Source organism: Onychomys torridus, chromosome 18 (genome assembly GCF_903995425.1).
Source record: "Onychomys torridus chromosome 18, mOncTor1.1, whole genome shotgun sequence".
NCBI lineage: Eukaryota > Metazoa > Chordata > Mammalia > Rodentia > Cricetidae > Onychomys > Onychomys torridus.
Window position 1 is genome coordinate 55,860,760 of NC_050460.1, and position 16,553 is coordinate 55,877,312.

General features: G+C 38.7%; 1 protein-coding gene across 17 annotated transcripts in view; it reads left to right on the forward strand.

The window, feature by feature from the left end:
* Pcdh15 (protocadherin related 15) overlaps positions 1 to 16,553 on the forward strand; it is a 1,427,876-nt gene that overhangs the window by 1,229,047 nt on the left and 182,276 nt on the right. For all 17 annotated transcript variants that reach the window (XM_036167862.1, XM_036167881.1, XM_036167872.1 and 14 more), the window contains one exon: positions 15,280 to 15,585. In XM_036167862.1, the coding sequence (XP_036023755.1) occupies positions 15,280 to 15,585 (306 nt within the window). The remainder of the gene's footprint in view (positions 1 to 15,279; positions 15,586 to 16,553) is intronic.

Consider the following 16,553-nt stretch of genomic DNA (forward strand, 5'->3'; position numbering starts at 1 on the left):
AACACAACCATGCCTTTGTGCCAGCAGCAGATTCCAGCAAAGTTGCATTTGCTAACTGAGATAAGAAGAGAATAATAATCCACTCTTTTTATCCAAATTTTCTATATTTTCTATATCTATACTACTTCCTTCTACACCCAAACAGCTCCCAGATAATAAATATTAAAAACAAATGTTATTTCTTCTAATTCTTTCTGCTTCCTTAATCAAAATGAGTATATCAGATAGCACAGTTGGAAAATAGGACCTCAACAAATTGTAAAGGAGTGAATACAGAGATCCCAATTCTGAATCACAAATTAGCAACACCCTTCATAACTGAAGGGACATGGCTGGAAAATGCTGAATTTGAGGGCTAACTCCAAGAAAGCTCAACAGCAAATTAAATGTATGGAGTGATCTTCCCAGTGACTTTATAAGGATGAATGTAAAAGGAAGTATGAAATGGAGAAAGCCTTTTAATTTTATGGTTTTGTGGTTGTATTAGAGACAGTGTGAGCTTGTGGTTCAAACGTGAGTATCTCTCAGTCCCATGTTCTTGAACTGTAGTAGGGTCCTTTGCTGTTGTTCCCTTTGGGGGTTGGGGCCAAGTAGGTGCAGAGTCAAACCACACAGACTCCAGGTGAATGTCGAAACAACAAACTCAGTTTATTCAGGAAGAGGCAAGCCTTATATATCCTCCACCACACCCTGGGGGGGGGGGGATTCTGATGAATATGCATCTGCTGGGGTGGCATGGCTGCCTATAATTGGTCCAGGTCATCTCCAGATTGTATTTCAGCTGCTGTTGCTAAGACCATTAGGCAGACCCAGGTTGGCTCTCAGAAAGTATCTTTTTTTTTTTTTACTTGTTTGGGCCAGATGGCCAACAAGCCTGTTGGAGATGAGTCATCCCACACTTGAACATCTGGGCCCAAGCTAGTGGCACTCTTTGAGATGATGTTAGAATGTTTGAGATACATGTATTTGTTGTAAGAAGTGGATTGATTGTGAGGAGGTGGACAATAAAGGTCATACCCACTTCTGCTTCTGGTCTGTGTGTTCTGCTTTCTAGTGAGGTACTTCAGCTCTATGTTCCTGCTGCTGTGAGCTCTCACACACCCTCATTCTATGATGTGCTGAAATCCCCACAAAACTGTGAGCTCAGATAAGCATTCTTCCCTTAAATTGCTTCAGATATTTTTGTCACAGGAGTGAACATAGGAATTAATACAGAAAATTTATAGTAGAGAGTGGGGCTTCTAGCTATATGAAATGATCATATGGATTGCCAGCCCCTGGAACTATTTTATAGGAGGCAAATATGGTAGAGTTTGAAGGCTTGACAAGGTCTATAAAATGTGGAGCTTAATGGGCCAGTCTAGAGGGAGTGCTAAATACCACAGGCCTATAGAAATGAAGGAAGTAAAGGCAAGACTCATGAGGTCTTAAGTAGGAAAAGGATTCCTCCAGGAATTGGTCTAGAAGCCACACATGATATAGGAAAACAATAAATCTGGCTGTGTTGACCACTTTTCTAAAAATTTGAATAAGGCTAAATTATAACATTAATAAACCTAATTTATTTGATAGATGAAATTTCAAGACAGAAAATCCTTCAGGCTGTGTCAAGGTGGCTACTCACTGCTTTGGGGCACATTTACAATGTGAGGGAACACAAACTGAAACAGAGAAATGTGAAAAAGTTTATAATAGAGACATTATAGAAATGTGCATATAGATGAGGTTAATGACAGGAAAAATGCAGGCAATGGACCTGTTGACTATTGAAGAGATTGTTCCCATTAAGGAACACATATGCTGGGACCATAGCAATGGCACTTTGAGAGAGCACTCCCATAGAAAACCCCAGGGGGAAAAATGAGAACACATCTAAAAGACCTCTCTTTATTCTTTATAGTGAGCATGATATAGATGATGATGATAGATAGATAGATAGATAGATAGATAGATAGATAGATAGATAGATGGATGGATGTGCATAAAAGGAAAAGAAAAAAAACTTTTAAAAAAAACTGTCCAAGGAAATGTTCTTCCCCAGTTCAGCTGCTCATACGCTTAGAGTTCAAAGCAGTCATAGGCATAAGGAGCTTGGCTACATCTCCACCCAGCAGAAGAACTTGTCATCAACCATAAGGTGCTAATTCCACTGATGTGCAAAATGAAGAGGTTCTATGGTCATAGGGGCTTTCACCAAGAGGAGCTTGTGAGATCAGCCAATAGGAAGCATTAGCAGAACCCTGAATGGAGATCCTGAGAGAGCTATGTGTGAAGACGTGCTGGTGAGATGTATGTTTCAATGGAAGCAGCAGGATGTTGGAGAGGGATATCTGCAGAGAAAAGCGGCAGGTGCTGGATGGAATCAGTGCAAATAGAGGCTCTATGTGCTACAGGGGGCAAGACTGTAGATGGAGAGCTACCCAAGTCTGTGGGAACTCAGAGGATGCCACAAGTGTCCCGAGATCTTGAGATGTAGCTACAGAACTTATTACTTGCCCTTCTTGCTTTCAGTTCTGCTCTCCTCTTGTTATCTTTCTTGTCTTCCCTTTGGTAACTGGGCATGTTACTCTGGACCATGGCATATTAGAAGGATGACTTCCTTTATGATCTCACAGGATCCTACAGCTGAGGGTTTGCCTGAAGTCTCAAGAGACTTTGAACTTTTGTACAGTGATAGGGTTTTTAAATTATGATGATTTTTGAAAATGGATCAGATACATTTTGTTTTTGGAAATGGGAATGATTGTACTGGGGCCAGGGACATAGTTGCCATGGTTTTAATGTAACAGATGTGAGCCTTTGTTCTCGGATGACAATGGAATCATGATAATGTGGATATAGCCAGTAGAGGGAGGAGACTAGAAATGACCCTGTGTGTCATCCTTACTTCTGATTCCTATGTGTACTCTCTTCCTCTTGGTATGCTAGCATGTAAGCAACCTCTACCCCAAGGCTCTGCATCAGGCACTCTGCCATGTTCCCCCTCTGAGATGGTGACATCCTATGGAAACCATAAGTCTATATAAACCTCCCTCCTTCCAGTCAGATATTTTGTCACAGCAAGAAGGAAAACCAGTACCCAAAACAGCTTACCTACATTGAAAGAATCATTGATAGTATTAGAGCATTAGGAGGTATTTATTTAGAGAATGTTACCTTTTTTATTTTTTAGTTTCTTGTTATATTATTCTAATACTGATACAAAAAATAAATCAAAAGACAGCAAGGTAAAATAAAAGTTTCTGGGATAGAGGAGGATACATAGAGCAAAAATTAGGACTGACTCCTAAGAAGTCCTTGGTATGCTAATATTTAATAGCAAATAATACTAGATAAGATACAATTAAGACATGTAGTTAAGATTTGAATAATGTAGGTATTTAACGGGTAGTATATTACATTGACAATAAATAGGCAGGAGGTGATTAGTTGAGGAAAGAAAACAATACTTTTTGTCGGAACTTGACAGAAAATGCAAATGTATGCATTAAAAATCTGGCTCAAGCAGATAATCCCACAGAGTACAATCATTGTAGAAAAAGTACTGTTCCTTGAGGACAACCCACTTGCTCTGAGTTACCTTTATACTGGACATGGACACAAACTTCAGATAGTCATGGCAACCAAATGAGCCCTGAAAGGATGGCTCTCGTGTGACATTATTTTGCATATCTCTGTCACATCAGGAAGGAATAGGGGCTGATAGATGAGAACACAGATGTCTACAGGAACCTATCATTGCTGAGGATGAAACACAAAACAGCTTACCTTCCTTATGCATAAACACAGGTATGTACATGAATACAAATATTTTACAATGTATCTGTAGTAATAAAATTTCTTGAGTGTTTAATTACCTATAAGAGAATCTAAAAAACCTCTTTAAAGGAATGATAATGGAAAAGGAGTGGAAAAACACTAGGAAGAGTATGAAGAATTAAACCACTCTATTAACTCTCCACAGAATAATGTACTCCCTTACATTCATGCTAAACCAGAAATATATTTTCATAAGGGATTCTAGATGTCAACCTGAAGAAAGCAATAGAATCGCCACATAGTTACTAATGTGAGGACAATGTATTGTAGATGTTATTGCTAACTTAATTTTCATCTTAAGAAGGGGATATTTTATCTTACTTTTTCTAACAAATTTAAGACTTACCAACTTATAAGAAGACACTGTGAATGCCAAATAATATTTTCCATTTATTCATGTGTTGGGTGGCTGAGATAGGAGCAACATGCAGATGCTGAAGGAAGGCATTGTTTACAGAAAATGTTGCATGGCTGCAAAGGTCAGAGAACGAGAATGAAGGGTGTGACATCATATGAAGAGCTTTTCGCATCCTGGGACTGTGGTCATTAACACCAATAGCTGTCTGAATGACTTAACTAAGTTTGTGCTGTCTATAACTAAGGGTAGAAGAACCACTGAGCCACTCACAATACGGAAGCACCTTCCTATGGCTCTGTGATCTGAGCAGAATAAAAGGTGGAAAGTGAGGAAACCAATGTCAACATTCCACCTTCCCTGCTTCCTGGCCCACCGTGGCAGGAACAGCTCTGCTCTGGCGCATGTTCCTGCTGTGGTAGGCTGACATCTTCAAGACAATGAGACAGACTACATTGTTTATGTTGGTTGTTTCTATCACAACAATGAAAAATAAGTATTACAAGGATAGTTAAAATTGCTGAAAATATTAATAAGGCGTTGACTAAAGAATCGTGCAAGCCATCCCATGTTCGCCTTTAAATGGCTGTTGTTTCTGGAAGACAATACACTTGAGATGAGGAGTGATAAACTTAGGAAATGGTTGGAGTTCATTAGACTGAAGGAGCTGGCATAAGACAGTATTGTTATTTTTTTCTGTCATCTTTATCTTATTTTGTAATTATTTTATTTTAAAATGTTTTCCTCTTTCCTTTTATATACCAACCCCTGTTCTCCCCTTCTCCCCTTCTCCCACTCTCCTCCCTGCCATTTCACCCCCATCCCCTCCTCATAGAGAGTAAGGTTTGCTTTGGGTAGTTAACACAGGCTGGCATACCAAGTTAGGGCCAGACCTAGCCCCTCCCCCCTGCTCTAAAAAGCCAGTTCCTGTACCCAGGATAAGTCCTGGTCCCATTGCCTCTATTTCAATTTTCAAGTCTTGAACTGTTTTCTTCACCTGTTTGATTGTTTTTTCTTGTGTTTCTTGACTTTCTTTAAGAGATTTCTTGACTTCCTCCAATTTTTTGTTCGTCATTTTTTCTCCATTTCTTTAAGGGAATTTTTCATTTCTGCCTCTGTCATCCTCATAAAGTTTTTCTAAGGTCATTTTCTTCTGGATCATCTGCTTTGGGATGTTCAGGTCTTGCTGTTGTAGGATCACTAGGTTCTGATGGTGCCATATTGCTCTGTATGTTGTTTAATGTGTTCTTAGACTGCCTTCTACCCTTTTCTTCCTTTAATCTGAACAGGTGGAGATCCAGGAAGCCCTTCTTCCAATTAGTGCAGTAGGGCCTCTGGCTCCTGTGTTTGCTCTTCTCGCCAACTGGTCCAGGAAAGGGGGTGGGGGGGGGCCAAATGTCTCTGGTGGTCACTGTTCCCAATCAATGCAGGGTGGCATATGACTCAGGTAGTCACTCCAGCATTGTTATTTTAAAAAAAAATTTAGTACTTAGACCTTGCCCATACCTCTCAAGAATGAAAATAAAGGTGAATATCGAATATAATTTCTAACTGGGGGTTTCCACCACCTCATGGAATAGAGTCATATATACTAAGCTCATTATGGAGTTATGAAACAACAAGTGTGATTTTTAATGATGTCAGATGGATACAATCTAGAATCCCCTGGGAACTGGAAGTTCTGTGAGAGATCATTTTTATTTCTTTAACTGAGATGGCTAGACCTACTGAGTGTGGGTGAAAGTGTTTCCTGGTGAGACATCCTGCACTGTATAAAATGAAGACAGTAAGCTGAGCGTGAGGATTTTGATCGCCACCTGATCATGGATGTGACAAGCTTCTTTTACAATGACTGCCCAGCTATGATGGACACTAGCTTAGAACTGTGGGGTAACATGGTCCTTTCTCCCTTGAGTTGTTTCTGTCAGGACATTTTATCACAGCAAGAGGAAGAGAAACTATGACATCAAGTAACAGAGGAAAAACATAAAATTTATTGGAGAAGCCTTCCTAGAGCTTCCTTTTTGTTCTCAACTCTGTTGGAGAAGACTGAGAGCAGAAAGAAAATAAACTTACCATAGAACTGTAGAAAGCCTGTTAGTGAGCCTGGAAATATCATCATGCTGGTAGTGAAAATAGGAACTGAACTCTTTTGTGAAGTTCCAAAGCATTAATCTCACACTGCCCTCCATCATGTGATAATTGAGTATGTAAATATTTAAGCACAGGACTGCATGCCTCCTGCCTGATGCTGTCTTTTTAATTACCTACGTTAATTTACATTCTTTCATTACAAGATCTATAGTCTGTGCGAGGGCATCTTAAAATGAGCTGCTTAATTTGGCATCTTCATCTTCATACACCCAATCCCACAGAGATTATTTCCTCGCACTTGCCTGCGTGTTTTAATTTTTTTCACATTCCCACCCCTGCTTCAACTTCATATTTCCCTTATCTTCTCTCCAAGTAGCCCACAGGTGGGTGCCTTTCTCTAACACTGTCTCTACCTTTCACTGTAACCACCGGGTACTAGATGGTGAGCTGTAGTTTTCACACCTAACATATAGTCACACAGTGCCTAGAAATAGCAATAAAAAGTGAGTTTTGCTAAGTGCAGGAAGGATGAGGAGGCTGAATGAAAAGATTGAGAACTATCTGAGGCTTAGTATGGGAAAGAAAGACGTCTCTCAAGGAAGTCATGAGAGCTCCAGATGCATTTCAGGACAAATGAGGCAAGTAGATGGAACAACTACTTCTTGACTATTTTTATCTTCCTCTGAGGTTGGCTTCTCCACCTTATGGTATCAGCCTCAGTCATGTGATTTGTCTTAACCCATGAAGAGATAGCAGAGGTGTTCCCTTCCAGGCAGAAACAGGGAGTGGGAGGGTTGGATTAGCTCCTTTCTTGTCCCCCCTCCCCCCCCAGTCCCCTGCTCTGTCACAAGAGTGGCATGTTTCAATGAGGCTGTTCCAGCACTCTCCTGTCTGAAGCAAAGCAAGGATAGAATACAAGTAGAAGGAAGCAATGATGCCTGCAGCATTGATGGGAGAGGGAAACCATGGAGACTGTAGACGCTTGAAAGCTGACTAGCACATTAAAAACATAAATGAAACAGAGATTGTGTCAAAGGGTTAGTTGTGGAAATATATGCATAAAGACAGAGAAGGGGGGAGATCATATACATTCTTGAATGTTATTATAAAACCCAACTTACTGTGTAACCTGGAGTAATTGCTTTGGATGTTGGGGGAGTCGGCAAAACCTTCAAGAAAGCCACCCATTACTTGGTAAGAAGTTCTTAATTAAACATTTATTCCACAAATATTTGTTGGGCATACGTGAAGGATATGAATAGGAAGTCAAGGATAAAAAGGCATTACTTCTTTCCCTGGCTGTTTGAAGTATAGTGTAGGAGACAAGCAGGCAAGTAGGCAATTATAACATGTTAGAAAGCCAAATAAATACAAGGTGACAGGGGTCCTGAGTGAAAGGAGAGCTATTTGAAATTGGTGGAGTCAATTGGAGAAATGCAAGCCTGGAAAATAGCTAAACCCTTTACAACAGCTTAATTGTGGTTTTCCCCATGATAAAATAGAAAGAATGTAAGGACACTAAAAAAGCCATAGCTTTGTAGAAAAATATGGGCAGCTGCCAAACCTTTTATGTGTAGAAATACTATTTACTGATTCCTGTGGGCAGAATTTATCTTTTCAAATGTGCTAGGACAGCCTGCAGTAGTTATGAGTAAAGGCATGCTTAGTGTGAGATAACTCTTATACCCTTTAATGTATCACTGCTGTGATTTTTTAAGACCAAGTCATAAACACTTGCATGGAGACACATGCATTTGTTTCTCAAGACAGGGTGAAATTACTCAAACATGAAAATGAGCATCTTGAGATGCTTTCTCTCAGGACAGACTTAGTTGATGTTTCTGAGTGACAATATCTATGGCATCCTCATGTACACTTCTTCATTGAAATTTTCTCTATCATGTGTCTAATCTAATATCTAACTTTGTATATCAAAAAGGCTCTGTGTTAGGCTGGGAGATGGTTCATGTGGTAAAAGCATTTGCTAAAAAAGGCTGATAATCTGAGTTCAATCATCTGAACCCAAGCACATGTAAAAATAACAATAACAATAATAATGCATAATCAGTTGTAAAACTTAATGCGAAGCTAAAGAGGTCTTTTGGTCAGTCACATGAAAGAGTCTGGCAACTTAGGGCAGCTTGACATTCCTTCACCACAGAGGGAGGAATGGGCAGATCCTTGGAGTTTTCTGGCCAGTCAGCCTAGCCTACTTGGTGAGCTCCAGTAAGATTCCTGTCTCAAAAAATAATATGGGCAATGATTTAGGAAACACATGAGATTGTCCTCTGGCTTCCATATGAACACACACATACACACACACACACACACACACACACACACACACACACACACACACACACACACATAAAGGCACACATACAAATGCACACATGTACCTGCACACATATACAGGTACACAGATGTATTAATTACTTTTTGTTGTTGTGACAAAACACTACAACTAAAAGTGACTCATAGAAAAAGGAGTTCATTTGGCTGACAACTCCAGGGACAGAGTTCATACCGGCTGGGGAGGCATGGCTGCAGATGACCAGAGCAGGAAGCTGACGGATCATAGCTTCAACTACACAAAGAACATGAACTGGAAGTGGTATGAGGCTGTAATGCTCTAATCCTGCCCTAAGAGACATTCTTCCCCCAGCAAGACTCCACCTCCTAAACACTCCATAACCTCCCAAACACTACTACCACAGGGAACCCAGTGTTCAAATACATGAACTATGGGGATGTGTCTCTTTCATACAAACACATATACCCAAATGCATACATGTACCCACACATACATGAATGTACATGTGTTTAAACATGCATTTATACTTAAATATGTATATGTACACACACACATGCATGAACACATGCACATGAACCCACATATACACATACACACACATACATATACACACATGTTCACACACATGCTACACGCACACACATATCCACACAGGTACATAAATCCATACCCATGCTTAAACATACATGTATTCTATCATAGTAACACACACACAGACACACAGACACACAGACAGACAGACAGACAGACACACACACACACACACACATATATATATACCTACATGCAAACATGCACATAGACATGTACTTGCACACACTGACACACATATATCCTCACACATGCATATAAACTCATGCACATACACACAGATATGCATTTTCACATACATTCACCCACATTTTAGGTGCTCCATGATAGTTCATCCCTTTATAATTGCTACACTACATTTATAAACACACAAGATACCTTTGATCTTCATTAATCTTCTTTATAATAACTAAAAATTTATTTTTATTACTTGCATTAGATAGAATGTCCTTATAAATATCACTTATTACATTAAAATTGCTATGTGAACAAACAGTGCACTTTATATATGAGTTCTTTAGCAGAACAACACTGAAATTCCCAGAGAACGTTCAAAATATCTGAACACATTTCAGGACATAACCTATCTACTTAAATAACCCTCTAATAGAGACCAGAAAGTGTGATAACAATAATCGTAATCATGGATGATATTCTGATTAATTACTTAATGTGATCTAAGCATGTGGCTAACTCTATGCAGAGCTCATGAAAGGCCATGAGATAAATGTCACTGACTAACAATTTACAGATGGGGTGGTGGACATGGGTGGGGGAGGCTCAGTCAAGGCCATTCAATAAGTTTGGAAAAACTGTTTAGAAACTGGGAAACCAAACGTCTCCAAGACCTCCAGCCTGAGATCTCAGGGTTCTGTACAGGAAACTGTTCGCTCTGGCTGTGGTTTGGGATACTTTGAAGTCCGCCCATTTTTATTCAGCAACAGTAATTAGATATTGTACAGAGAGAGGAAAATTGTACTCTCACTTTGAGTCATTAAATTGTTTCTTTCCTCTTAAAAAAGTTGTCACAGCTCTTGAGAAAGGTCAGCATCTGTAGAGAAGTCCACCAGCAACTGCTTTATACATTTTGAGGTTTCTAGATAATACTCTTCAAAAGGCATCTCTACTAATAATGTCATTAAAGAGGTACTGGCCAGTATGTGGCTGACCTCCTTCTCGGGGACACCTACAACTCCTTCTCTAAGTGAGAAGAGGGGGCATAGCTTCTGAAACGGTGGCAGAGAATGAGCGAAGGAGCAGAGCTCACCCTCCTCCTCACACGGGTACAATGAGCTCTGCAGGGTGGTTCATACCTTCATGGTAGCAGGGATATCCCCCTGTCCATCATCAGTCAGATACTGGTAGAAGAATTTTGTCACTATAAACAAATGTTTCTCTAAATAATTTGAATGTAAATGCGTTTGAACTTGGCATCCATTAGTGGCATAGTCCATTGGAGACCTACCTCCCAGATGTCTCAACAACAGGCCACACACAGCTACTCTTCTTTCCAAGTTTATTCTCAGGATGTTTAGCCCAGGGAAATCTTTGGGTACTAGCTCCCCGACCTGTATTCCCAGAACTCAGGAAGCCAAGACATGTCGGTGCAAGTGTAAGTTGAATTCCTGGGCAGCCTGGGCTACAGAGGAAGAGACTCTCAAAGAAACCAAAAGATTTAAGGTTTCGACAAGTTTGGCAGACCCCGATGTAGAAACCTCAGCAACGACTTCATTTACTAAAGAAAAAGATTGAGACCTCTAAAAAAAAATGACGAGCAAAAATAAAAATACAACAGAAAAGCGGGAATGAATTGAGTGCCCAGAAACTACAATTCCTAGCTCTGTTGACATATAGCATGGAAAAAACATCTGCGCACAACTGTTCAAAAAGATATATTTGCTTAGCGAGTGATTTTGCAGGGCCTCTGGCCTCTCTCTTAAATAACTGGTTTTTTTTGGTTCTGTTTTGTTTTGGTTTTTTTCTTTTTTGGTTTTTCAAGACAGGGGTTTCTCTGTGTAGTTTTGGTACCTGTCCTGGATCTCGCTCTGTAGACCAGGCTGGCCTCGAACTCAGAGGGATTTACCTGGCTCTGCCTCCAGAATGCTGGGATTAAAGATGTGCACCACTACTGCCCAGCACAACTGGTTTTCTTTAACATATGCTCTGATCTTGATTTTAGTGTTGTAAATGTAGTAGTTTGTCTTCGTGGCATATATCTCTCCAATGAGACCTTTGTTTTGATTTTTGAAGGGTTTATTTGATTGTAGACTTTCAGCCCAATCTCCCAGCCATATGCATGCCCAAAAAACTCACCACAAATCAGGCCACAGTAAGGCGTAGATTTTAAAATGAGTATACTGTGGACAGATGGATTATAAAGTTGCGGCCATTACTGTTTATTGAGTTGATGTAGTACAAGTTGAGAAGTGCGGTTTTTCTTATTAGCAATTTTAATTAACTTTTAATTGATCTGTAAGAAGATGAACGGCTCCATTACAGCATTGTGCAGTGAGCTGCTTGAGCGGAGATACTAAGCATCCATGCAAAGTTCTCGACAGGACTATTGATAATAGGAACTCTGTGGATAGCTCTCTTGTCTCATCCTGACTTCCTTGTATGTAGCAGTAAAGTAAATGAATCTGCCCCCAGTGCCTGAGTCCCAACCTCACTCTTCTTGCTCAGTGGCTGGGAGACAGGGAAGGAAGGAAGGAAGGAAGGAAGAGGCTTTCATGCGAAGTCTGTCCTTTCATCACCATTAGCTGCGTATTTGAGCACCTTTAACATTGTTAGAGTTAATTACTGCAGACTATACAGCCCAACACACTTTCCTTCACTGGCTAGCCATGCAGGGAGCTAAGTATTACTAGATAAGACCAAGGTTCAGGTGTGTGCTTGACACATTCACTACACTTTAGCTAATTTAAATGGATTTTAAAGAAGTTATGGAATGCATTCAAGAGGGTGCTCCAGCTAACGTTTGCTAATAGAAATCTTTTTAAATGGGTAATTTCACAGGTAGACTAAAAGTAAATAATTTCAAAAAAATATATAGTTTATTATGTATTTGTAAAAAGTATGATTAAGGTAAAGGTCCTTGAGAGAGAGGTTAATAATTTAGTCCTGTTTGTCAAAGTAAGCCTAAAATACATATACAGCCTTTAAAGAGGATCAGGGTGGCTGGACCATGGGTAAATGAGGTGAAGTCAAAGAGGAAGAGAAGTGATTCAAAACTTGCAAGAAAGACAGGATAAATGCTACTATACTCACAGGTACCGAAAATGGCAGACAGAAGGGTGGCGTCAGTCTTCACATTTTTACTTTCACAGGGGTCAGACTCTCAGGCTCACTGCTTACATAGACCAAGTCTGCCAATACTTCCCTAGGGTTTCCAGAAGGGAGTAGAGATGGTTCATACCTAGCTTTGGGGTTGATGACCTGAGACTGAACTTCATACCTTCGGAGATTTATATAATAGACTTATATTTCATAGGAGCTGCAAAGCATGTGGTTACTTGTTATTTTGGCAATGGAATAAATACTAGTACATACAGTTCTCACATGTGATAGGTTGACTTAGGAACTTTTGGGTTTATGATGGTATAGAAGCAACAGGTATCATATACAAATTAACTTAAAATTTTGAAGTTTCTGCTCTATCATGGTGGCATTCATTAGGCAATGATAGTGTCTAGTGATGTTGGGCAGCAGCGGGGAGCTTCAGCTCCCAATCAGCATGCCTCATAAAAGGAAATAATGAGAGCTGCACAGTGTGGTAGATTCCTAGTCTGGGGGCTCAGCACATTAATGTATTAAATATGTTTTGATAAAACAATAGTTTTAATTTAAATGGGTTTGTAAGGGCATAATCCATGGTAAATTAGGGTACATCTGCCTAGATATATCTATATCTGAATACTGGACATGAGACATTAGTTAGGTAGCTGGGCATACAAAGAAGATGTACTCAACTCCTTTACACACACACACACACACAGAGAGAGAGAGAGAGAGAGAGAGAGAGAGAGAGGAAAGAGGGCGGTAAGGAGAGAGATGAGGGAAGAGAGAGAGTCAAAGGTTTGCTAGTTAAATCAAAGTACTTGTCATAATGAACTTTGAATTTTAAGAATGAACAATCCACCTTGGGTAGGAGTCACTTAAATTACCATGCATGAGTAGAACAGCTCTTACTAAGTGTCCCAGAGATGGAGGGTGAGACTGAAAAGCCATAAGAGCAGAGGCATGTGGGACACAACCTACACAAACTATTGAATTACTTTTTCCTTTGCTTGATCGGTTGACTTCAGAAAACAAATGCTTCTGTGTCCCTCCCCAAAATGATGGAGCACATTGTTTGTTGTCCCCACTGGGATGGGAAGTGCAGCTAACCTGCCAACAGTTTCTAGAACCATCCAGGCAAAGTTAGAGCTTCAAAGAAAACATTCTACATAACACTTTAGTTCTCTGGCTATGCTGGTTTTTCTTCTCCAGGCCTTCCTGTAATTCTTCTTCTATTTTACTCTCAGGGTTCACCTCTCCAGGGCATCTGTATTTTTATCGAAGGACAGACAGATCTAGCTGAAGTGTCAGGCATATAAAATTGAAGACTAGAGATATAAACATGATGTTCACATGTTGTTCTTAGCTTTTTACATTTCATTTATTTATTCATTCACTTATTGATTTATTTATGTATTTAATATGTGTGTGTGTGTGTGTGTGTGTGTGTGTGTGTGTGTGTGTATCTATGTGCTCACACATCCCACAGTGTGTGTGTGGAGATCAGAGGGAGTTCTTCTACCCTATATGTCCCAAGGCTTGAACTCAGGCCATCAGCAAGTACCATTTCACTTCTAGCCCAATGTCCACATCTCAACTTTAGTTTTCCAAACTGAGCAATGTATGTGTGATATTAAAATGCACTGCCTTAAATAAATAAATAAATAAATAAATAAATAAATAAATAAATAAACAAAAGCCTAATTAATTAATAAAATGCAGTGTCTTGCATTCCGGGCCTCACAAAGTGATCACTGACTATGAAATCCAAAATGAAGTCCTGTCCCCTTTCCTTAGTGGTGGTTTGGAACATCATTATACAGTATTTTACATCTTCTTAGATAGATCCAAGAATTTATGAAAAACGATAGGATCATTTGATATAAAATGTACAGTTTATGGTGGTGTGAGATTATAAGTTATAATAAACCAACTGAATTTTAAATAAGAATAAGCCTATCAGCATTCTATCATAAATAGAGCCACCAAAAGATTTTTCAGTTTTGATGCACAATGACTATTTTTGCCTAAAATTTTCAGCAAATATAGATTCAGGTAGCACCAACAATTCTTAGCTATTATTTGAGATTTATAGACTAATATTAAACAGTAGCCCCATCTTCTGATTTGACAATTACTGAACTTTTATTACCATTCAGTTTGGGAATATGTTTAATTTCAAACCTCATTTCTGTATGTTCACAGAGCATTCATTAGCTTCATTAGCATTTATTAAAGAGTTTTGCATATGAGCTATTGTGTTAAATTCTAGGACCCCCAAGGTATTTAATTCTTGTGTAACTTTACATGAGACATTAATTTCCTTAAGCCATATGGTCTCATTTGCAAAATGGGGCCAATGATATTTACTCATTAAAATCATCACAAGGATTAAATGAAGTAAATATACATCATGCCCAAACATATGTAAATATGAAAATGACTATATGAATTTCTTAAACAAAAACAACCATCAAATCATAAACTGTTAGTAAATTATCTTAAATTAATTCAACCCAAGCACTATTTTTGACATTCAAATCTACTGTAGCAATAAAACTACATGAAACTTTCCATTTTTATAATATTCATTTTATTTGACATAATATATTGCTGTTTCTAATGATATCAGCTTATGTTCATTTCCACTGAGTATATAATTAATTCATGGCTTATTTATTTTCATGATTTTTGACTGCAAATTGTACCTTTATTATCTTTCTAAATTTTCCCTTTAGAGGAAAAATAATATTTGGTTAGAAAATATGGCACAGTTTATCAGCAGTGTGCCAGAAGCTGTAATGTTGAGCCCTCTGTTTCTTCCATTTAGGCAACAGACCCAGATGCTGGGATAAATGGCCAAGTGCACTACAGTCTGGGGAACTTCAACAACCTCTTCCGCATCACGTCCAATGGGAGCATTTACACAGCCGTAAAGCTGAACAGGGAAGTCAGGGACCACTATGAACTGGTTGTCGTGGCAACAGATGGAGCCGTGCACCCCCGGCATTCAACTCTGACACTGTACATCAAGGTGTTGGACATTGATGATAACAGTCCTGTTTTTACCAATTCAACGTACACAGTTGTTGTTGAGGAGAATCTGCCAGCTGGGACCACCTTCCTTCAAATAGAGGTGTGTGGACAAGCATTCATTCCAGGAAATCTGTATTATAAGATTTGCTGTGAGGATAAGACATTGACGTTTAATTACAAGCATAGGATGACCTCAGAATAACTTAGATTCAGATAAGCCATGGATAAAGCTTATTATGCCTCAAAAATTTCATGTTGTGTTTTATGTGAAAACACATCTTCTGAGAGAATCTACAAAATTAAAAGGAGAAGGTTCAGAAACATAAGAAATACAATGCATTTTATGTGTTTTGGCATGTATAAAAATAATGCTAGATGGTCTTATCACATTGACAACACAAAGAAAAATCTGATTTTTTTTCAAAAAAATTAATATTAAATTTTATAAGTGTTTTTCACATCTACCAAAGGGGTCACACAAATATCAAACAGACATTAGTATAGGAATGTACACACACACAAACACACACACACACACATATGCATTTGTTCAGATATATGCATATATAACATGTATATATGTTACACATACACATGTGAACTAATATAATTTCCCCATATACTTTATACATACATATAAAATACTGTTTATTCTGTAGTAATTTTTTTCACTCACTTTTTACAACATTTTCATCTTCTTAAATGAATTTCCATATGCAAATCTGTTTGCTCAACTGTAATATTAGAAGCTCCTGACATTTTAAGACGATAGCTCAGGTTAACCCATAAATCTCTTTTTTTGTACTAGCCCATTTAACTCTTACACAGGGGGTCTGTGAAACATATCATGCCAAAAGAAAAAAACTGCTTATATTTCATCTTCAAAGCACAGCTTGAATTTTTCTATGAAGACTTTCTTGATATACCTTAACAAATACTTAGGTAACAGACATTAAAAGTCAAATAACAATGTGTGCTAACAGGAGAAAATCATCTCCATTTATTCATCCATCTACCCCTTAAGCACTCATGCATCATTAAGTATCCAAATGTCTTATGCCATATTTT